We start from the raw sequence: 23,861 nt of genomic DNA, 5'->3' as shown, positions 1-23,861 counted from the left end.
CCTGACGCCCTCTAGTAGGTCCTGTGTTCACTTCCTGGCACCATGGAGGCAGTTCCCAGAGAACACCAGAGTTGGCAGGTTAGGCACTGCCACCCTATTCTTTGCACAGATGAGAGCAGGTTCACTCTAAGCTTGTGACAGAGGTGAAAGGGTCTGGAGGAGCTGCGGTGATCGTTATGCTTGATATCCACCATGATTTTTTTTCCTATTGAGACCTGATGCGTTTTCAAAGTGTTTCTTTTATTTTTTGTTTTTTTTTTTATCTGTGTAATTTGTCCTCTAACTTCAGGAGATGAGTTAGCTGATGCTTATATTGAAGTTTGGAATTTAAAAAAAAAGAGTTTCTTTCAGTCAGCATTCGTCATGGAAGGCATGTTCTTATCCTAAACACTGGCACTTCATCCCAGTGGTAAGTCGCAGGATCAGAAGGCTTTTTCTGATTGACCAGCCCTGTTATAAGACTGAATATTTATTTCAATTACTGCTTGTATTCGCTACAGTGAGAAGAGATTATACCTCCTAGAAAAAAGCTGGAAGTGATTTTTATCTTTGATTCCAGCAGCATATCAGGGTTTGTTTGTTTTTTTACCTTTGAGTACATTTATCCAAAAGGGGCAAATAACATTTCATGAAATTTTGGATTTTATAAAATCATTAGTGGAACGATTATTGGTATGCTCTTTTTACATTTGAATTAATATACAGTTTGTTTTAGTTGATCTGAGTTTTTATGAACTTCTAATTAGTAATCCAAGACATTTCCATGGGTTATACATTTATTTTATCCACTGGCCACTATGCTGGATGAAGACCCCTAATTATCTTGCCATTTAGCATACTGAGAAGGATTGTAATGGAAGTAAAGTTCCCTGTTAGTTCACTGTTAGAGAAGCGCAGCAAAGAGCGGTATCTTGTGGCCACCAAATATCCATAACAACCATGATACTCAAAATGCCCACCAGCTGTTTGACTTTGGTAACAGAAATGATGTCCTTCATTCTGCAACAAACACTCTCTGAGGGTTGGACATGAAACAAATGATTTGATGAACCTTGTGGCATCATAAACTCTTTAAAATATTAGAACATTTTCAATGAAACTCTGGTGCACTCCTCTGAAAAAACTAAAAATCTCATCTTTCAGCAGTATGCCGATCAAAAGCATGGCCAAATCAACACAGCGTTGCTTCACCAAACACAAAAACAGCTCCTTTTCATTGCCACCACAGTCCCCAGACATAACTTCTATAGAAAACCTATGGGGTGAAATGAAGAGAAAAATTATAGACCAGGACCAGAATGGTCAAAGATTCTTGTTTGTTATGGAGTTAAATTTGTCTCAATATTATTCAATCAAACAAAAAACTAATCTCAATCAAAAAATATTAAGTTGTGATCAAAACTTTCAGAGTTTTAATTTTTTTTTTTTTATGGAATATTTTATTTCGGGGAGAAAAGAAATTATTTGATAAAACTTTTTTTTTATTAAATTGACTCATTTTTTCTCACAAAGAGAAAAAAGTTATTTGCAAAACATAAACTTTTATTTGCGCATGTCAAAAATCTTTGGTTACGAGTCTCGCTTTTTTGGTTTTGACGCTCTCTGTTTTTGGTTGAACTCAACGAATTTTGAGTTCTGGAAACATGAACATCCTGGGCGGGGCCTAAAGACGAACGATGTAAGACATTTCCCTATTGGTTAGCACTGACTAAAGCAGCAGACTGATCCCCCGCATCTCTGAACTTCTGCTCGAACTGCAGGTCTTGCAGCGTCGCTTCAGTGAGGAGACATCAACTCTACAGAAGAAAACTGCGGTCAAGTGAGCCGACAGTCAGAAATACGCGGTGACGTCAGCCGACACCAGCTCTCTCTTAAAGATTAGCGTCGCGCATACAAGGCGCATTACGGTAATGGAGCAGAAAGGAACCGATCCTGGCAACGGTTGAGAAAATAAGAGGAAAACAGAAAAGTAACCTACAGAACATTTATATTAATTACATTTTACAACTTTCACATTCATGTTTTATGTAAAAGAATAAATATTTTATATTTTACTGTACAGTTTTGGAGAAATATCTTGTCAAAATACCTCAAAATGCTCAACCATTATATGCATTTGTCCCACTTTCAGGAATTTATTTCTCCAAAACCATGAGAGGTGACAACACAATCTCTTCAGATTATATTAGAGGGTCATCTATATTATAACCAGAATTAGTATTTCATAATTTCACTGTAGGTTTCTGGAGAAATACACAACTACCCCAAGTGTAGTATAAAACAGAGACCATGTCGGGCAGATGGCATCCCATAATCCTGTGTGTTGTCCTCACAACTAGTGATACTTACTCTCCTGTGCAGTTCCCACACCACACTGTCATACTGAGACACAGAGTGCTTTCCACCGTGGCCCTGTAGATATCTGTAAGCAGCTGAGGAGATGAAGAAGAGCTGTTGTTGTACCTTCTTCAACAGGCGAGGGGCGTTTCCGGTCCAGGAGAGGTCAGAGGAGATCTGGATGCTCTTGCACTTTAAGTTGTCCAGACCACTTCCCAGGATCTCATCGACCTCACCAAAAAGAAAGGTTTGTGGTACTTTGTTAGGGTAGTTGTGTATTTCTCCAGAAACCTACAATGAAATTATGAAATACTAATTCTGGTTATAATATAGATGACCCTCTAATATAATCTGAAGAGATTGTGTTGTGACCTCTCATGGTTTTGGAGAAATAAATTCCTGAAAGTGGGACAAATGCATATAATGGTTGAGCATTTTGAGGTATTTTGACAAGATATTTCTCCAAAACGGTACAGTAAAATATTAAATATTTATTCTTTTACATAAAACATGAATGTGAAAGTTGTAAAAATGTAATTAATATAAATGTTCTGTAGGTTACTTTTCAGTTTTCCTCTTATTTTCTCAACCGTTGCCAGGATCGGCGTCCTTTCTGCTCCATTACTGTAATGCGTCTGTATGCGCTACACTAATCTTTAAGAGAGAGCTGGCGTCGGCTCACTTGACCGCAGTTTTCTTCTGTACAAGCCCTGCAGTTCGAGCAGAAGTTCAGAGATGCGGGGGATCAGAGTCTGCGGCTTTAGTCAGCGCTAACCAATAGGGAAACGTCTTACATCGTTCGTCTTTAGGCCCCGCCCAGGATGTTCATGTTTCCAGAACTCAAAATTCTTTGAGTTCAACCAAAAACAGAGAGCGTCAAAACCAAAAGAGCGAGACTAGTAACCAAAGATTTTTGACATGCGCAAATAAAAGTTTATGTTTTGCAAATAACTTTTTTCTCTTTGTGAGAAAAAATGAGTCATTTTAATCAAAAAAGTTTTATCAAACAAATTTTTTTTCTCCCCAAAATAAAATATTCCATTTAAAAAAAAAAATCGTTACAACTCTGAAAGTTTTGATCACAACTTTATATTTTTTGATTGAGATTAGTTTTTTTTTTTGATTGAATATTATTTTTTTGATTGAGATTAGATTTTTTTATGATTGAGATTAGTTTTTTGTTTGATTGAATAATATTGAGACAAATTTAACTCCACAGTTTGTGTGCACTCTAACCTTACTGTTCTATTGAAAAAGGAGGCTTTACTGGGTTTATTTGTAGTTTTGTTGAAAGTAACTACTTCTTAAAATAGAATTTTCACCCTACTAAATGCATATAGAATGAAGAGCCAAGGCAGCCTAACCCCAACCCGCAGGGTGACTGGGCACTTCTTTGGAGATAGGGTGAGAAGCTCAGAGTAGAGCCACTGCTCCTTCATATCGAGAGGAGTCAGATTAGGTGGCTCACCCAGACGCCTCCCTCGGGAGGTGTTTCAGGCACGTCCCACTGGGAGCAGGCCCAAGGGAAGGCCCAGGATACGCTGGAGGGACTATGTCTCTCAGTTGGCCTTGGAACACCTCAGTCTTCCCCCAGAGGATTTCAATGTCTGATGAGCTTACCTGTCCCTTCTACTTCCCTTTTTTTAAAAGATTGCTCAATCCAGCACTCTATCCAATAAGTCTGGACTTCCCTAAACATAAAAGGTCTTACCAAGCAGGTTTACTGAAAAATCTGTTTAAGCTGGCTTCAGGAAATGACACTTCTAACGTTTAACAACCTACATCCGGAAGTCTCACCCTTTTTCATCCGGTGGTTTGGACAAGCAAGTAGCAACAACAGTCATCCAACTCTCAACAGTCACTTCTGTTATCAGCTGTTTGTTCCCTAATTTTACAACTTGCACTTGATATGTGGGTTAAGTTAATTTTAGTAACTTGGCACGACCCCAAAGGGCATTGTTTTGATAAGTTTGGCTTAAGGCAACCTATGAAAATCTCTATAAAAGCATTTAAGAACCACTAACCAAACCTTTTTAACGCCAATAAAGAACCAAAATAAAGAGACTCAAGTAATTGACTGTCCACAATTTATCTAGAATTTAATATGCTTCCTTTAATTAGTAATGCTTTTGCAGGGGTTGGTAACAGCGTAAACTTCAGCAATACATAATAATCAGATAATAGGTGAAGTTGATTGATTTATTGCTATCTTTCACTGATGCTGAAAGTGATGAGTTTAAGAGGAGGCTTTGAAAATGGAGACTCATCTATGCACCTTATGTAGATGAATTTTACATGATGCCCCAGGCTTCAACATTCAACTTTACACAGTATCACACTTTTTACTTACAGCATTTAGCCTACTTCACTTACAGTTCAAAACCATCAATTAATCTTCATCCTATTTCTTCATATATTACAACGCATTAACATTATATGTCTTTCACATATAGTTAATTTATAATTTATAATACTTGCTGTTTTTCAATCACTATTTCAATCATCAGTACACAATCATAATTCAACCGTATTATCATTTATATGTTTTAAATCAAAATTGAAAATCATCATTCATCATTCCTTTAGTTACACTTATAGTTCTACTTGTGCAATAAATAAGAAAGTTAATATATGATTCCATACAGGAGTCTTCCAGTCCCAGCCTGTAAATATACACTCGTTTACTCTTTATGGATTTAACTGTGAGCATTTAATAATTGTTGCATGGAAAGATCTCACCTCATGTTGACAAGGAGCTAGAGGAGGTGTGTGAGGAGAGGAAAGTCTGCAACCGAGGTTGGATTTTTTTCTAAAAGAAATGTGTGTGAGATTATGCTACTACAATAAAAGAGGGATTTCTTTTAGGGTTTTTTTTATACAGATCTTTACATGGGGTGCAAATATTCTTGCATTTAGCTGGCATTTATAATTTGCCAGCACTGTTATTGGTGTAAAATGCCTAAATCAAGTAAATGTAGTCATTCACCTTGACTACAATATAAGGCATATATATATATATATATATATATATATATATATCGCATCAATGCAGACGTTTTGCGTCAGTGTGACGATTCACGCTCTGATGGCTGACTGATTGGTGACGTAACCAATCCGCTGAACAAGGCGGGCCGAACAGAGACGCCGGATTAACCTCAGCGCATCTTATTTTCAAAGCACCACCTCGTCGCTCCTTATAGAAACGGTAAGTCTCTTTCGCTTTACATATGCTGAGAAATTTGTTTTTTCCATGTTCTGTTTATTGAAAGCGCCAAAAGATGTCTGTGCAGCCTTAATATGATTATCCAAAAACAGTGGAGAATCTGATTGAAACCACACGTAGCCTTTACCAGTTTCTTTTGTATAACATAGGACTGTGAGCACATTCATGCTTGCTAATTAAATCAGTTTTTTCCTATTAAAACGTTTCTGCATGTTACGTTTCCTTTAACGATCACATGTTTACGTTTTATAAAATGTGTTTGTAGATTTATTTAAAAACTAACAGAATAAACTGATAAAATAACGGCAGGGGTTTGCATCACCAGGGGCGGATTCGGCAGGATGTGAAACCAGGGCCTGGGGCCATTTCCCCACTAACCACACAATACACAAAAAATAAAATACAACAGATTGACAGCTACATACCAGCATCAAGGTTTTCAAGCCTGGTCTAAGATAAAACAGTAGTCTATTTCAGAGAGGATCTTGGTATCTGTTCTTTCTAAAAAAAAAAAAAAAAAAAAAACAACGACAAAAAAAGCTCATTATAAAGAGTGCATTTCAATAATTAACAATGTATTTATATATTTAACGCTATAATAAAATTCAATAACTTTCAGTGCATCTTCTGTCTTCAATCCACATGCACGTATATATATACATATATATATATAGTCATATATAGTTTCACTTAGTGAATTGAGTCACTGAAATAAACTTACTTTTTAGTAATATTCTAATTTATTGAATATGACTGTACCTAAGTTAAATGTCATCCAGTCTTATGGGCTCTGAGTAAATTAAATTGGTCTCTGTTCATCATATTTTTGCGTCAGGGAAACAGAAAGTGGTGAATTACTAATCAAATTATTTTGTTAAAAACAATTAGTTCCTAATATACAATTTTTACATTAGATTTTATTTTAAAGTATTGAATTGTTATCTTTAGTCTGGTTGCCTCAGATCAGTGCAACCCTAACATGATTTGCAATTTATTTTCTAAGCTCAATGATGGCAGGAAGCCCCGACCACAAACAAGAAGATGGAGGTGATTTCAACACAGTCATTCGCCTTCAAAGCTACTTACATGGAGGAACCTCCAGCTTGCTGTCAGCGCTTCCCACCCTTTTCGTTTTTCCTGTCTACAAGACCATTTTCCGTCAACAGATCCACAACACCTCAGTGCACCGTGCAGTGGGACAACTCTATAAAGAGGGACCTGTAAAGCTCTACAGGGGCGTGGTTCCACCACTCCTGATGAGGACCCTGAATGGCACACTGCTCTTCGGCCTCCAGGACACACTGCTCCGTCATCTCTCACTGACAACCCACAATGCCACCTCAGCAGCTGCTCTACCTGCTCTGGCTGGATTTGGGGCCGGCATGGTGGAAGCTGTGGTCTTCACCCCATTCGAACGAGTTCAGAATGTGCTTCAGAACGGCCAGAATGACAGGCATCTACCGTCCTTGAGGAGTGTCCTCATGAGGTTGAAGGTGCAGAGAATTAGCCAGGGCTACTACAGAGCCTTCCTGCCTATCGCAGCCCGCAACACCCTCGGCAGCTCCCTGTATTTTGGCTTGAAGGGGCCTGTGTGTGTCCTTGTGGCAGGACAGGGACTTTCTCCCATGGGCTCCTCATTTGTCTCAGGAACTCTGACCTCTATGGCAATCAGCTTAACTCTGTACCCTCTGTCTGTGCTGGTAGCAAACATGCAGGCACAGGTAGGAAGAGAGGTGAAGGGTGTCATAACATGTTGGAGGGCGCTGTGGAAATCTCGGAATCACAGTGTGGCTCTTTTGTACCGAGGAGGCACCCTTGTTATTCTGAGGTCATGCATTACCTGGGGAATCACCACAGCTATTTACGACAGACAACAGCAACAATCCTCCTGAATGTGGAATTGTTGAACGTTGCTCTGTTATTCTGCATCAACCCTTTTTTTTAAAAGTGCAAATACGATAAAAGGCTTCAGTATTATGATTTTGTCCATTTTTAATGAGGTTTTCAAAGTTGAGGCCTATCTTACAGAAAATATGCTGACATGTCGTAGTGAAACTCAGGCGTTTTACAGGTGTCAGTTAAAATGATCCAGGGAGCCATGACTGTGTTAGAGTGAGCTAGTGTGAACAAGTAAAGTAACCAAGCAACCTCAACTTCAAATATGGAATGATTCGGGATTTTTTTAAGTCAAGTTCTGTTAAAAATCTATAAACATCTTACTTGCAGCAGATAACTCTCTTGAATAACTACTAAATTAATACATTTAGTGTAAATTCATCTTAAAACGACACTAATTACCAAAATGTTGAAGCCTTTAATGCAAACCCATTTTTACCTTTTAAACTCTTGTTCCATTTGTATTTGGCGGTTATTTACAAAGAGCCTGATGATTATTTTCTCAAGAAACTGAGATTGGAGGCAGTGCACCACTTGGGATCTTCCTCGGTGCAACATGTACAAAGAATAGAACATTCTATTGGATTGAAAAGTACACCAGGGTAGAAAGCAAACATATAGATGTTGAAGTGAATGTTATCTTACTGATTTTTACACTTCTTTACTTTTCTGTTAGGAAGTTACTCTGACTGACAATGCTTTAAATGTTTTGTTCTTGGTACGTGTTTCACACAGGAAGATCACTGGTGGCACACCGCCTCCAAGATCTAGCTCTTGTGTAAATAATCATCAGCTTCTGTGTAAATAACCACCCAATGCTAGCATGAAAAACCACATTCATATAAAATTACGTAAATTTTAGTCATGGGAGTTGATCTAAGATTGAAAAAATCTGATTTGTTCTTGACCCAACTTGTACAAGCCATTAGTTTCAGCTTTCGGGACCAACTAATCTGGATTTGTTCTGAATAAAAATGCCAAGGGAGTTATCTTCAGCAGGTCAGATATTAGCTGCTTATAACCTTTTAACAGAACCTAACTTAAAAATGCTGAGTTATCCCTTTAAATCATCGCAGCTCAACTACCTTGCTGAAAACGACAAACTGTCTGTTTTATGTGTCACAATGTAAACTAGCAACACCACTGCCAAGAAACTTGGGTGAATATTTCTCATGTTTCTCACTTTTTATGCTGCACAAGAAAAATAATTATGGTTCTGGTAAGAAAAAAAAGTGCCTTTGTTCATGTAGTCTGTTATGGGAATTCATGCTCATTGCAACTTTGTTGCATGTTTGTTAAAAATGGTTTGATATTTTTAGTTTTATGCTATTTGTTTAGGAACAGAGGAGTGGCCTTTATGGGAGAAATATGGTCAGATAATAAGGCACTGAGATTAGATTTGTCTAATCTAAGTCTGAAAGGTCCCTCAGCTACAAATTTACAACAAAAAACCTCATAGTTCAAAAAATGTGGTAGCTATAAATAATAGAATGTCTCTCAAAAGGACTTGTATCAGGAAAGAAAATAATCAGGAGTTTACCTTCACGTTCACTGAGCATTAATTAAGACAATCTAATGCACAACATGATGTACATTCTATTGTAGCATTTATATGTACTTTCCTGACAGTATTTTCCTTTACTCTTCGTATGAGTTTTTTAAACAAGGTAGCAGGTAAAGACATTGTTTACACTCACCCAGAGAAAGCCAAATTAAAGATGTAAACCATAAGCTTGTGAAGGATTTTTAGAAACCTTACTCTAACTGTGTCAGTTTGATTTTTCATAGTTTATTGTCTCCTGGATTGTAAATTTAAATAAATCACAGCATTTATTAGTTTTTATTCATTTTGTATCAGTGGCTGTTTTTGTTGGTGACTGTGGGCATTGTGCTGAGAGCCACTTAACTGATTTTGTATAATAAACCACATGTCTGCCTTCTTGAATTCTTTCATCCTTGTTTACATAGTCTGTGTGTAGAAATGCAATTCAAACTACATATTTATATACATTGAATAAAGGGACACCATTTTTTTCTCACTTTCTGACATCAAATCAAACAAAACTTTTGTTGTTTTTTTTAGATCAGTTAGGATCACCAAAATATTTGCACCCCGAATAGGTGGTGCAATATATGGTGTACAGCTAATGTAAAATATGTTGCCATCCATTTATGTGAAAAAATTAGGACACCCCATTAAGTACTCCATTTATATCAAGAAATGTTCACTTATCAGATTCTAGTCTTTTTATGTGTGGAAAAAGTAATTTAGCTGCAGTTAAACAACAAAAGCTTACATTGTTTCACCCATTAAATAAAATATATCAACAAAAATGTGTTTTTGACCTGAGAAACAAATAGCCCCTAATAGCTAGTGTTGCTTACTTTATCTGAAATAACTTCAATGAGACACTTGTAGCCAGCCAGAGGAAGGTTGGCCTTGCTTCTCAGTTTCAGCTGTAAGATGTTGGTGGGGTTTCTTGCCTGCACAGTCCATTTAAAGTAACCCCAAAGTATCTCAATGAGATCAAGATCTGGGCTTTGACTAGGCCCCGGGGTGGATTTCCTAGTATGTTTTGGGCTATTGTCATATTGCAGTATCCAGTCCTGCTTTCTTTTAAAATTTGCAGATGTTCTCTATGGTATACAATGAGGAAGGGTGTGAAGACATTGATGCTAGTGTCTGAGTTGTGGTTTATAATCTTTGTTGGTGTATTCAATTTTTCTTTTTGTTTGTTTTGATTGTAGATGCTTCAAAACATTTACTTTACTTAGCTGCTTTTTTCTTGCCATAATACAAATTCTAACAGTCTATTCAGTAGGACTATCAGCTGTGTACTATATCCACCTCCAGCACAACGCAACTGATGGTCCCAACCGCATTTATAAGGCTTGAAATCCCACTTATTAAACATGACAGGGCACACCTGTGAAGTGAAAACCATTTCAGGTGACGACCTCTTGAAGCTCATCAACAGAATGCCAAGAGTGTGCGGAGCAGTAATCAAAGCAAAAGGTGGCTACTTTGAAGAACCTAGAATATAACACATATTTTCAGTAGTTTCACACTTTTTTTGTTCAGTATATAATTCCACATGTGTTAATTCATAGTTTTGATGCCTTCAGTGTGAAGCTACAATATTCATAAAGACAACTCTTTGAATGAGAAGGTGTGTCCACACTTTTGGTTTGTACTGTGTGTGTGTATATATATATATATATATATATATATATATATATATATATATGTATATATATATATATATATACATGTATATCCTAAATGGGCTGAAGTGAGTGCTTGTTTAGTTGTGTATGGGGTGCAGAAAAGAAAGCACCATTTAGGCACCAGCGCCACTGCTTTGAAGTGCTGTGTAGCAGTCAGCCAGCACTGCCACTTAACAACGGATCAATAAACCATGTTCTCTTTTTCCCCCCATCAAAATGCACTAATACATTAATCCTATCAATCATGCATTGTTGTGTTTTCTTGGTCATCCATTATGGTTCTGGAGTGTCATGTCAAATGCAGGCCACTAGATGGAGGTGTTGTAAAAGGTTAAACGTTACATCAGTCATACGTATAAAAACCGGAGCTAAATACTATCGCTTTCCTAGTAATAGGTAGAGGAGATAAGCATCTATGTTCAAAGAACAAACTGTAATAACCCGACGAAGGGTGGAAATACTTTAAAGTGTAAAATGAAGCGTGTCCAGTTAAAATTCTTCCCCCTGAGCTCTTTGAGCCAATCAGAACCAGAGTGATCGTGTCCATGTTGGCGTGGAGAAGGGCGTGTTGTCCCTATATAAACCCTGGGCTTTGCACAGATTACACGCAGGCGCATCTTACCTGGAGAGGACCGTTTCACACAGCACCCTTGTACCAGGTAAAAAACTGTTTTTTTAACCCTTTTTGTCATTTGGCAAATTAAACTTAAATAATATAGAATCAATGTAATCTGAAAGGAATTCATTATTTCATGATATTTATAAAGTCTCACTAGTCTATGCCCGGTGTTATGTAACATTTTGCTTTAAGCCACCATAAAGCCATCTCAGTGCTGTTTTTGCATGTGAACTGCGCCGTTACACCTGGCAGCTACCTGACAGCGCTGCATTCGTCACTGCAAGTGAAGCAATTGACTTGTAGGTCACCTAATGCAGCAGCTTCTGACGCACCATTCATGGGCATCTGGGTGTGTTTGTACCTTTTATTGTGGTTTAAAAAGTAGACACACTTCTTCATGCTACCCAACCCTTTGGGACATGCAGATAAGATTTTGGTGAGCTGATAAAATCCTAAAAAGGCTCTGCCTTAAATATGCATACTGCATGCTTGTGTATGTCTTTGTAAAAATGCTGTTAACACGTGCATTTTTGCCCTGTTTCAGACTGCACATTTCGTATGCATCTACTATCCACACATAAAAGCAAGTCAGTGTGCAATTTTAACATTTTATCCCCCCATCCCGTCTACTGTAAATAACAGTGAAATGTGTAAAAGGATTCCTTACAAAAAGCTTTCTGTGGAGATTTTTGCATTACACCCAAATAGCCTATATTATGCCTTTTAAAATAGATCACTATTGTCATTTTTTCCAACCTAGGTTGGGCCCAGTTTTTTTTTTTCCTCACCTGAATGGGCACGTATTAAATATTGCTTGCTATATGCACCTAAGTTTTGCATTCTCTCCTCTTTTCACACAGAACTCTTCCAAAATGGGAGATTGCAACCCAGTCAATCAGGAAGTGGAACACTTTAACAAACAGAAGCTCAAGAAGACAAACACACAAGAGAAAAACCATCTCCCAACCAAGGAGGGTAGGTGTTAAAGAAGAAGGGGGGATGTGGGTGGGAGTGTCAGTTTAACAAAAGATGGTCTTGTCCACACCTGTTTCCCCGTTCACCTTTTTTTCACTTGGCTTCATAATGCTTCAACCCCTCCCTTCCAATCATGAATAAAGGCAAACATTGCATCACAGATCAGAAGAGGGTACACACCTAGTCACTTGAGAATAAGTCCCTCTTTTCTACTAAATTCCCATGCATGACACCACCCACAAGCAATTGATTTATATGCCCATACCAGTTTTATCCTTTTACAAGTATCATAAATTTTATTAGCATAAGGGGCTTCCTTATTTCTTGGTTGGTACTATGAAAAGTTCACTTTTTTATCTTGACATAGGAGTGAATATAGACCATAAGGGGGTGTAAACTCAGTTAGCATCTCTTTTAACATGTAAAAAGTGTCTCAAAATGCTCATCCTTTACCACCAGAGGCTGATCTACCTCTTTCTTAATCTAAATCTAGCCCAGACTAGTGTGTCACAGGGGAAGCACAGAAACAGGAGACTCTGCTAGCATCTGTTCATTTTATTAGTTTTTCACTGGAACACTTTATAAACGTTGGAACATAGATTTATGATCACTGTAGCACAATAGGGGCCCTGTATTCACTGTCCTCTTTCAAGCAGGATGGCAACAAGTTTAAAAATACAGACACTAGACTTACTGATGAAAAATATTAACAAAAATGTTGATAGGCATTATGATGCATCTCATGTCGATTAGTTCCAAGATATTCCTCATGCCTGTTGGTATGTTAATAGTTGAGGTAATAATTAACTGATAGCAGAGTTTTTTTGTTTTTTTAATGTGTAACTTATATTTAGACTAACAGATAATGAACGCTCTTATAACCCCTGAGTTTTTTTCAGCGCATCTCATCAAGGTTTTAAATAGTAACACTTCATTAACAGGTTTTACATGTTATTCTTGGTTCATTTTAAAGTCCATTCCTTTCATAAACTCTGTTAAAATGACACTTTATTTGCTGGGCCACTGATAATTTTTACATGAACACTGAAAACCATACCAGAATTTCAAGAGTTTCATTGTGCTGTTATTATATTTGCCTCTATATTAATTAGGGGCAAAATGAACAAAAGCATAAAAGACTAAATGAATTATTAAATGTTGCAACTAATTAACTTATCCTTTCTTAAATCTATATTCAGTAAATAAAAAAATACCCTTATAAGACTTTCTGAAAATGGGGTTTTGCAAATTTATCTGAGGAGACATTGCCCCCTCATGACACATCCCTGGTGGTGCTCCCCTCCTCCAGGTGTGTCAAAAATAAGCCTTTCTTAGTCAGTACCCACAACTGGATTTGTCCTGTTTGGCTCTGATTTTAAATGTCAGAATCTCACACAAAGTACCATTGAAGCTAGGTTTAGAAAGAGGAAACCAAACTATGTCTGTCTTATCACTGTGACCAACATGTAAGCAAGGTTACAGGTAGGCGGCACCTTTTTAAAACAGAGCATTTAACTGAAAACAGGAAACATGTAACGTGTTCTGCTACTTCTTCTGCACTATTGGAAAATATTAAAGTACTTTGTAACTCACCTGATGCACATTGAATAAATGCATTTGTATTTTATGCAAAAAAGTAAATTCCACCCCATTTATCAGAGTATACATGCACTATTCAAAAACCCAGTGCATCAGAATTCAAAACACAAACTTCAAAGACTAGACAGAGCCTTATGTTCCTCAAAATGCATTTCATTTCCTCACTCTAGACCCACCTAACACCGGCATACATGGCAATGTAGGAAACACTGACTGTAGATTGAAGTGCTAGTTTGTAGGATTGAAGTACCGTAGTATTTTTACAGGAGTGCCCGTTCATCTGTACTCTGTGCACACGTGATGATTTGGGAAACTCAGAGGTTGAAACATCTGACTACTGAAGTGCAGTGCCAAAAGTTCATGTGGAAAACCATGTAGGAGTTGCTGGATAAACACACACACTCTAGATGATTATAAAATGGCAAATTTGCTCCAGCAGAGAGAAAAGAACGCTTTAAAATGGGTGGCCAGATGGGAGGAGGCTATGAAAATCCTAGGGACTGGCACACCTAAACAGATCTGAAAACAATATTAGCCTGTAAGTTGTGTGATACTGTCACCATTTATAGGAAGCTGGGGGGTGGGTATTCAAATGTGGTGTGCAAAAAAAATATGTATCGGCATAAATAAATAAATTGGTAAATAAATGCTGCAACCCACTGAGATGGTCTGGCCTCTGCATGGCTTTGAGGAAGACTATCTATGAATTGTGGTTTTTGTGCTTGACTCAACCTAAAAAGGTCTGAATACCAAAAGCTTTATAGTTGTTTTTGTTTTCACAAATAAAATGATGGTGCCAGTTGTGTTTGCAAAGAATCTCTGTTAGGGTTTGACCGCTTAACTTGTTTCAGATTTTGAACGAAGGATTATGAAATACAGATTGCAGTCTGTATTTCATAATCATTCCTAAACTGAAATAGCTCTATAATTCATCAACAAGAAATCAAATTTGGAGCACAATTTTTATTTTATTTGTCCTTTGTGAGCATTTGGAATGGCCGCCAACACAATGGCGTCGTGGGGCATTGTGTTGGCATATCAATATGGGCAATATTTTAGCTATTTTAGCTATTGCCGAAATTGAAAAACACTACCGCCCAAATAATAAGCTGTGAATCAGATACCAACTTTAGCATCATCAGCCAGTTGTATATCATTTGTTTTTTCTGTCACTGACCCCACCAAATGAGCAGGACCTCCAAATAAGTAATGGAAAACTCTTCAAGGGGCAAATTAAAGATTTTCTTTCTCTTTTGTTTTGCCTACAAGCCCCATAATAAAGCTATATCGCCCATATCCAAAACCATCACTGTGTGCAGTGCATGTATTTGTATGAGTGTATTGCAGGACCCCATTGCAAAAATCCAGTGGTTGTCATATTGACATAATATTTCTCCTATTTTACCTTTCACCCACACATCGGCATTCTCGGACAGAGGGTTGTGTACAGAATAATTGACGGTGGTCTTGCATGTTACGGTTGAAAGTAAATTCAGAAAATAAACCTCATCTGTCTTTCCTTTGTGTTCACACAGAAATTGAAGAGGAGAAGAAGGCCATAAAAGAGGGGAACAACTGAAACACCCCAACCATGATTCTTCTTCCTCTTCTGACCCGCTCAATCACCTTGTTTGTCTTCCAGTTCAGAGTCCGACCATCTTCCTCTTTACTGCTAATGTCTGTGCCACCATCTTTCAGTAGAAATGGGGTTAAAGGTTGCTCTATATGCAAATGATCTCAATTTAATCCAATCTATATGAATGCAATGGGTGCTTATTATCCTCTTTCTCTGTAGTTTATGCAGTGTTGAACTGAAGGCAGTAAATACTAAGTGTTGGGTGTAGGTTTAAACAAAAATGCAAAATAAAAAAATACTGCAATGACATGTAATTGTTATTAACACCAAATGTATGCCTGCAAATGGTGTATTTAATGGAAATGTAGTGAAGAATAAGAGGATACAGATATTTTTGTTTTAATAAAAATCAATGTGACAAATGTTTTTGCTTAAGATGAGTCACTGTGTTATTTGTCTAAAATTTACTTTTCACACATCAAATGGTGTAGATATTCAAGAGGCCCTGTAACAGTTTTGTTAGAACGTGCCTCAGATTTTTTACATTCCAACACTTTCAACCAGATGTTCTGTTAGATTCAAATATCAAATAAAACTGAGATTGCACAATATAAAGAGATCTAGTTTATTTACTTTATGATTTAATCATCTCTTACAAACTTACCACTGTTCATTTTTGATGTGGGATTCAGTTTAAAACATTTTGCCTTACATAATGTTGGCTGTTTACATTTTCTTTCTTAAAAACAAAGGTCACCATCTGGAACCAAAATATTTCTGTTATATTCTGATGAAGATCTCTCACCCACCAACAGGTCTGAACCTGCAGGGAGAGAAGAATGTTTCAGCCGTGAATATATTTCATTCTTGGCTGACAAAGAAAGATATATTTTAGTTTTTAAATGTAGCTTTTAAGTTCAAAATGTCATGACAACATTTGTGGCTGTTGCATTTGCTCTTTTAAAATGATTTAGTACACAGAACAGAGACTTATTTTTTGTGCATTTCCTTGCTGTTGAGCTGCTTTGAAAGGCTGTATTGAAGAAAATCAGAATTGAGTGGATCTGGACTAATTGCTTGTCCCAGACTGTTTTTGCAAATAGCTTAAGCTTGTGTGGGTTTTTTCCACACTGGGCCTGTTGAGGCAAGATTTTCTTGCAGCATGCGAGTACATGACACCAAAAGCATCCACGCAATTGACTTTGGTAGTTTTACATCGCTGTGGAGAACATTTGGCCCAGTTTTTTTAAATTCATCCCCATTGGAGACATTTGGAGCATTAACAGCCAGTTTAAGGTCACAGCATCTCAATTGGATTGAACCCCGGACTTTGATTAGGCTACTCCAAACCCTTCTTTTTGTATTTTTTGGCACATTCAAAGATGCACTTACTTGTATGCTTTGGATCATTGACTTTTTGCAAAACTAAAAATAAACTCAAAACTCCTTTAGCTTAAGGCTGCAGAATGATGGTCGGACATTCTATTACAAGATTTTCTGGTATTGAGTAGAATTCATGGTTCTTTCAATTGCAGCAAGTTATCCAGGTCCTGAAGCTACCCCAGGCTATCATAGTAACTCCAAAATGTTGGATTGTAGAATATTTTTTGCTACATTCTTTTGATTTAGCTAGATATTTTGGGGCCACATGTGAGACAGCCCTCTGTGTTTGGATCTGTAGTAGAACAAACTTTGTGCAAGTCAAAAATGGCATTGATGCTCCAATTGCTTTGATGCTCCTGTGGCCATTTTTGCCCACTTTCCTTCTCATTGATCTTAAAAATTGACACTATCTGAGCAAGTGCTTATATACTGTTCTGGGTTCTTTGTGACCTCCTGGGTTAGTCCTCGATGTGCTAATGAAGACGTTTTGGTGGGTTGGCCTTTGCTAGGTAGGCTCACCATTTTTCCTTGTTTTCGCCATTTGTGGATAAGAACAAGTAAGGTAATGTGATTTGTAGTGACACAAACATAACAACAGCCTTGACTGCTGCTCAGTCTATGGCTGTTGTTAGACTCAGAGTGAAAGAAAAGAGCCAGAGAAGGCTGCATGCTGCAAGATGAAACACTCTGGATAAGTACAGGAGACAATGGGACAGAAGGAAAATATACTGGTCCTTCTCAAAATATTAGCATATTGTGATAAAGTTCATTATTTTCCATAATGTAATGATGAAAATTTAACATTCATATATTTTAGATTCATTGCACACTAACTGAAATATTTCAGGTCTTTTATTGTCTTAATACAGATGATTTTGGCATACAGCTCATGAAAACCCAAAATTCATATCTCACAAAATTAGCATATCATTAAAAGGGTCTCTAAACGAGCTATGAACCTAATCATCTGAATCAACGAGTTAACTCTAAACACCTGCAAAAGATTCCTGAGGCCTTTAAAACTCCCAGCCTGGTTCATCACTCAAAACCCCAATCATGGGTAAGACTGCCGACCTGACTGCTGTCCAGAAGGCCACTATTGACACCCTCAAGCAAGAGGGTAAGACACAGAAAGACATTTCTGAACGAATAGGCTGTTCCCAGAGTGCTGTATCAAGGCACCTCAGTGAACAAGAGGTGTCAATGACTCCATAACAAATCTAATTATTGGTTTCCATTTAGATTCAAAAGTCTTCAGCTTAAGTTATATCTTAGCTGTTATTTTTTCCATAATGAAGACCTTTCTAATTGTATCTCTCCATTGTGTGATATCAGGACAATGTGGTCTCAACCATGCACAAGTTATGCATTTTTTTGCTCTCAGCAGTAGAATCCCCAGTAAAAATTTACTTTCTTTGTCTATCATGGCCTTATTCCCACTATATAAACAGTAGGGTCCAAAGACTTTTCCTCATATCATTCTGCACGTATTTCCAAAAGTCTTAAATTTTAGGGGAGTCTCAAAATATGTGAGTGAAATCACCCACTTCACCACAATTCTTTCAACATAAATTAGATGTTTTGCCAAATTTTGATGTAACGATAGTGGTGTTAAAATAACGCATATTCACTTTCCAATCAAACTCCCTCTGTGTTGAACTATTTGTTAATTTATGCCCTGACCTAAATGTTTCCTCCCAGTCATCAATGTTGGCCTCTAATTCACATCTCTCCTTAACATCCCTATTATTAATATTGGATTCATATTGTCGAGCTCCATATAGTTTTGAAATCAGCCTTTTTTGTAATTCACCTTGTGTTATTGATATTAAAATCTCTTCAATTTTCGTCATATCTTTAGATAATTTCCTCCATTTGTTATGGTTCTGAAGGTAATGCCTGAGTTGCAGATATCTATATAAATCCTTCTTTGATATTGTTTTGATTGTTCTGCTTGATTTTTATGCATTTTTGCATTTATTACCTAAACAGAGAATCAATTTATCTGTTTCGGAACTGGATGTTTATGGAACGCCTAAAGATAACATTTAAAATAGCTTTTTGGTTTTACATATTATATTTATTGGCCACCTTATAAACTACACCTGTTCAATTAACAGGTTAACACAAGTAGCTGCTCAACCAATCACAAAAAATGGCTAATTGGGCAGAATTAGGACATTATCACTTATGGCTATGCTTACTTTTGTTGCCAACAGTTTTGACATTAATGGCTGTGTGTTGAGTTTTTTTGTATTGGACAGCAAATGTATAATGTTATACAAGCTACTTTACATTGTATCCAGCTGTCATATCTTCAGTGTTGTCCCATGAAAATATATAATAAAATATTTACAAAAATCTGAGGGGTGTACTCACTTTTGGGAAATTTCTGACATTAAATCAGACTAAACCTTTCCTGCTTGGTCGGTGGGAACTATCAAAGTTATTCCTATATGGAATAATCCTATATTCCTGTTGGAATAATTGTATATAGATATATCTTATATTTTTTCCTTTTCTATTAACTTTACAATTCAATCTTTATAACCTTTCATGATGTATGTGTGAGTTTGTCTGCAGGTAAGGATCAAAGGTGGAGCTGGAAAGGAGGCCGTCACAGTTGAGGAGGTCATAAAGATGGTGGCTGATTGTGCTGAACAGAAGACACACTGATCTTAAGATGGGGGAGACTGTGGAAGTGTGTTGTTACAAGATAATGGTGTTTATGACCTGTATACGTTGCAGCTGTTTTTCCCATCCTTTAGAGAGCAACGTTTTTTGTAACTAGGGAGCCCCCAAAGACAATAAAAAGAGAGGTACGGACAGATGGTTTTCAGAGCGGTAGGAGATTTGTAACTGAAAGCACATCTCTGTCCGTTCTCCTCGCAGCGAGTAAAGTAACGAATTCTTTGTCTTTCTCTTCTTTTTGTGATCTTATAAGTATTTTAGGTTGTTTGAACCTGACATTATTTGGTCCTTCGGAGCCGGATTCCAAATACGCCTGAGGATTCCAGCGGGTTGGTGGACTCCAGTAAAGACTGTGCGCACGGCAGTCTTCATCAGGGAGACTCACAGACCCTTTCCGGGACTGGATCTCGGCCCGCCCGCTGGGGTCTGACGGCTGACGGAACTCCAAGAGAGAGGAGAAGACAAAGTGGTGAGTTGAATTTGGATTAAAAAAGTGTGACGAATGACTGGGGGTCATTGCGTGAAATAAAACCCTGTGAATCCTAGGCCCTAACAGGTAAAAGTAGGACGGCGGAGTCCTGGAAAAGTATTAAGAAGTAATACTAAAAATTCCGTGTTTCCAGGACGGCGGAGTCCGCGTTTAAGTATTTTAACAAAAATACTAAGAACATTCCGCATTTAAAAATATGTGCATGTGAGAAATGATTGGAGGATTTAAACCACTAGGTTTTGCCTCATACCAAAGCAGTAGGATTGTAAGTGACTAACTTTTGTGGATGCAAAGGCAAGAATTCTCCACCCGGAAGAGTTGAAGTGAGAATTACCACAAAAGGAGATTTTTTTGTCACCCTATTGAGCAGAAAATCCAGCATTTAGAATACCCTAGGTATTTATATACTGGACCAAATAAAAAAAATTTAAAACAAAATGGGAAAAGGGCCGTGTAAAAATAAACTAAAAAATGAATTACAATGCAAAGATTGGAAATTTATAGAAGCACAGGATCAAAATAATATATTAAAATTCAAATATTTAGATAAATGGATAACCACATATCATTATGATGGTCGTTTAAACTCTAAAAAATTAGTTAATCTATAGGATGCAATAATTAAAAGTACATTAAAAGTAAACGTGATTTAAGAAAAATGGACAAAGAAGGTTATGAGAATGTAGATTATTGGTTAAAAGTAACTAAAAAGAGAGAGATGTGATGCAGGAGATAAGAATGGACGTTTTTGTGGAAAGCAGAAAAGGTCAGAGGGCTAAGAAGTAATTTTTGATGGACTTGCAAAGTAGAACAGCAGGACAAAAGAAAGTGAGTAAAAAGAGTAGGTGGAAAGTTTTTGTTTTGTACCAAAGATCTGATGAGGTTTGACAGGATTGGATGGACTAAAATGAGTCCCTTTGGTGAATAAATCCATCCCCACCATGGCTGTACCTCATGTATGTTTTATTTGTGTTTATTTTTTTTGCTGTTTTGTGCTGTTATAAGTATTTTAGGTTGTTTAAACCCGACAATTCCAGAACAGTGGGAGATTATGTTTTCCAAATTCAGAAGTTTACATACACTAAGATTACTATGCATTTAAACAATTTGGGAAACCACAGTTCATGGTGTTGTGGCAATGCAAACTCCTGTATGCTCTTATATATACAGTACATACCTTGCCATAAATTCTGATTTTTGGGATATTTTTGAGACAATATGAATGATAATATAAAAACGTTTCTGTCACTCATGATTAGTAATCGGGTGAAGCCATTTATTAGAAAACATGTAATTTGCACTATTTAAGTCATAATGATGAAAGAAACCACCCAAATTATTCTTAGCAAAAGTTTACATAAAGCAGATATTTTGGCCTGATGACATGCGCACAAGATGGTTCAAATGGATATTAATGAAAACCACCCCCACCTGGGTTCTGCTTGCTTGTAATTAGTGGTTTATATATAGTAGAAAGTCAGGGAATTTATGAGCTCCTGACCAACCCCTGCATGTTTCATCTAGTGCTGCTCTGATATTGCTGGGGAAAGCAAAACAGATATGAAAACATCTATGGAAGAAGGAAGTTGAACTTTATAATAGAGAAAAAGGATCCAAAAAGATATCAAAGGAATTAAAAATGGCCAGCAGTGTTCACGATCTACTCAAAAAGTGGAAAATTATGGATTCTGTTGAAAGCAAACAAAATGTCTGCCACAGCCAGCAGAAAATAAATGTTCAATATGCAAAACAAAACCTCCACAAATAACTTTATCTGATACACAGGACTCTCTTGAATAAATGTGACTGTGTCAAGATGTTCAGAAAAAAAGAGCTCAAACGTTGAGTGTCCATCCTGAAAAGTCAACCATTCCTACGAAGGTGGGTCACTAATGTTTTTAGAATGTGTGAACAACAAACAACTTGGTCAAAATTGATGGCAAGATGAATTTAACACTAATTTTTCAGAAAATACTGGAGGACAATTTACACTAATCTGCCTTATAGTTGCACATGTGATGTGCTTGGATGTGACAATGATTGAAAACCCAAGGTTGTTGGTCCTGTCAATGGTTCTCATGTAGCCACTTTAGTCCTCTGACCTTAATATAATTTAGTCTCTTTAGGGGAAAAATCTAAAGTGCAATTTATACAAGACAGCCAAATGAAAAACATGGAATTTAGTTGTTTTTTTTGCCAGAAGAAATAGGAGCTTTACCATCAGAGAAACTAATTCACAATTACCACAAAACACTTTAACATGACATTGATTTTAATGGGGTAATACATTATATTAAATTATGTAAACTTTCCATCAGTAAGGCAGTTTCTAAAAAAAACTAACACAGTTATTTGTTTATAAATGGCTTCAACCAACCATTAACCATGGGTGACATAAAAGTATTTGTATATTTTAGCATATTCTCTGAAAAACGCCCAAAAACATTTTTTATTCTGATAGGGTATGTAAATATATAACCATAACTGTGTTTTAAGACAATCCCTCAAACGCACTGCTTCTTTTTATGACACCTTGAAAAGATGAAAAGAAATCAGCTAAGGCATAAGGGAGAGAATTTTGGATCTCCAGACAAGACTTGTTCCCTCTTGGATACATTATCCAGATGCCTGAAATTGCCATGTCCACCTTTATTAATAAGTCTATGCAAATGTAAACACCATGGGAATGTCCAGCCATCATACTATTCAGTAAGGATGCAGAATCTATGTCCCAATGATGTTTTGGTGTTAAATTTGCTTATCAATCCTGGATCAAAAGAAAAAGATGCTGGCTGAATCCACACTAACACAAGTCCTGTACCGATATGGACTAAAAGGCCACTCAGAGAGGATGAAGCCATTACATCAAATTCAACATAAAAAGGCAGATTATAGTTTGCAAATACACTCAAAGAAAGACCTTAATATTTGGAGACATTTCATGTGGTCTAATGAAACTAAAACTGAAGTGTTTGGCCAACATGACCATTGTTAGATTTGGAAGAGAAAGAGGAAAGCTTACACCAGCTCAATAACAAGCAGACTGATGTTTTAAAGCTATTATTTCTGTTAATTATGGTGATTTTCTGGGATGATTCAGGGAATGAAAACACATTAAATTTCTTAGATTAGGATATTAAACTAGACAAATAAAATATATACAAAAATGTGGGCTTCATTAAAAATATTTTTATTAGCTGTTTACAGGTTGTTGTTTTGTTTCAAAACGTACTTTTAATCCGAAAATACGAGCCTTACTGAAACGCATATTCAAATTTCTTGAAATGTACCTGTATAAGATAAGAAGATAAAGACCGGGTGCAAATGAGTCTTCCAAATGAACAAGAAACATACAGCTATTAGTTACAAATAGTTACGCAACCCCTCATATTTGTATACATATCACAATCTCTCTCCATATCTCTCTGTCTCTCTTTATGTGATTACATCACAAAACCGTCATTTGAAGCAGGGTGTGTACACTTTGAGTCATATTAATCATTGAACCCTTGGACCCCAGAGTGGGTTGTTTATGTGCTTATTAAACCATCTCCAGAAATCTAAAATAAATTCAAATGTGATTGCTAATTACATATTTTGCCATTTTGTTTTAATAGGTAGCAGCTGTTAATGGAGCTGTTCAAACAGAATGTTTTCACACTATTCCACAGATTAATTGGCTGATTAGCGATGTATGTATACTCTAGCCTGTCGTAGTAGTCTTTACAAGCCTTTACCAGTTATTTATGAGCCAGGAGCTTGGAAAGGCAATGAAATATTCTGTCTCTCTTCAGTACAGTTCCTGATGTTTACAGTTTTATTGAATTTCACGTAGAGGTGTACA

The 23,861-nt window shown here is 36.9% G+C and overlaps 2 protein-coding genes across 2 annotated transcripts; both read left to right on the top strand.

The window, feature by feature from the left end:
- The first annotated feature begins 5,411 nt into the window (after positions 1–5,411).
- On the top strand, positions 5,412–9,401 carry LOC124859932 (solute carrier family 25 member 53-like). The gene is made up of 2 exons (XM_047352834.1): positions 5,412–5,542; positions 6,564–9,401. Exon 2 carries the CDS (start codon positions 6,568–6,570, stop codon positions 7,450–7,452), a length of 885 nt encoding a protein of 294 aa, XP_047208790.1. The 5' UTR covers positions 5,412–5,542; positions 6,564–6,567; the 3' UTR covers positions 7,453–9,401.
- A 1,788-nt stretch (positions 9,402–11,189) lies between these two features.
- On the top strand, positions 11,190–15,888 carry tmsb1 (thymosin beta 1). Its single transcript, XM_047352828.1, has 3 exons — positions 11,190–11,343; positions 12,164–12,278; positions 15,413–15,888. The coding sequence occupies exons 1-3, from the start codon at positions 11,230–11,232 to the stop codon at positions 15,454–15,456; spliced, it is 273 nt and encodes a 90-aa protein (XP_047208784.1). The 5' UTR covers positions 11,190–11,229; the 3' UTR covers positions 15,457–15,888.
- Positions 15,889–23,861: the final 7,973 nt, after the last annotated feature.

The sequence above is a fragment of the Girardinichthys multiradiatus genome, chromosome 23 (genome assembly GCF_021462225.1).
Source record: "Girardinichthys multiradiatus isolate DD_20200921_A chromosome 23, DD_fGirMul_XY1, whole genome shotgun sequence".
In the NCBI taxonomy this organism is placed as follows: domain Eukaryota; kingdom Metazoa; phylum Chordata; class Actinopteri; order Cyprinodontiformes; family Goodeidae; genus Girardinichthys; species Girardinichthys multiradiatus.
This window is presented reverse-complemented; position numbering and strand designations above follow the sequence as displayed.

What these genes read in the sequence shown, in the direction of transcription:
- LOC124859932 (XM_047352834.1), top strand. Translation starts at nt 6,568, where the DNA reads ATGATGGCAGGAAGCCCCGACCACAAACAAGAAGATGGAGGTGATTTC.
- tmsb1 (XM_047352828.1), top strand. Translation starts at nt 11,230, where the DNA reads ATGTTGGCGTGGAGAAGGGCGTGTTGTCCCTATATAAACCCTGGGCTT. An exon ending in ACACAGCACCCTTGTACCAG is followed by an intron (nt 11,344 to 12,163) that starts GTAAAAAACTGT and finishes CTTTTCACACAG; the next exon opens with AACTCTTCCAAAATGGGAGA. An exon ending in CCATCTCCCAACCAAGGAGG is followed by an intron (nt 12,279 to 15,412) that starts GTAGGTGTTAAA and finishes GTGTTCACACAG; the next exon opens with AAATTGAAGAGGAGAAGAAG.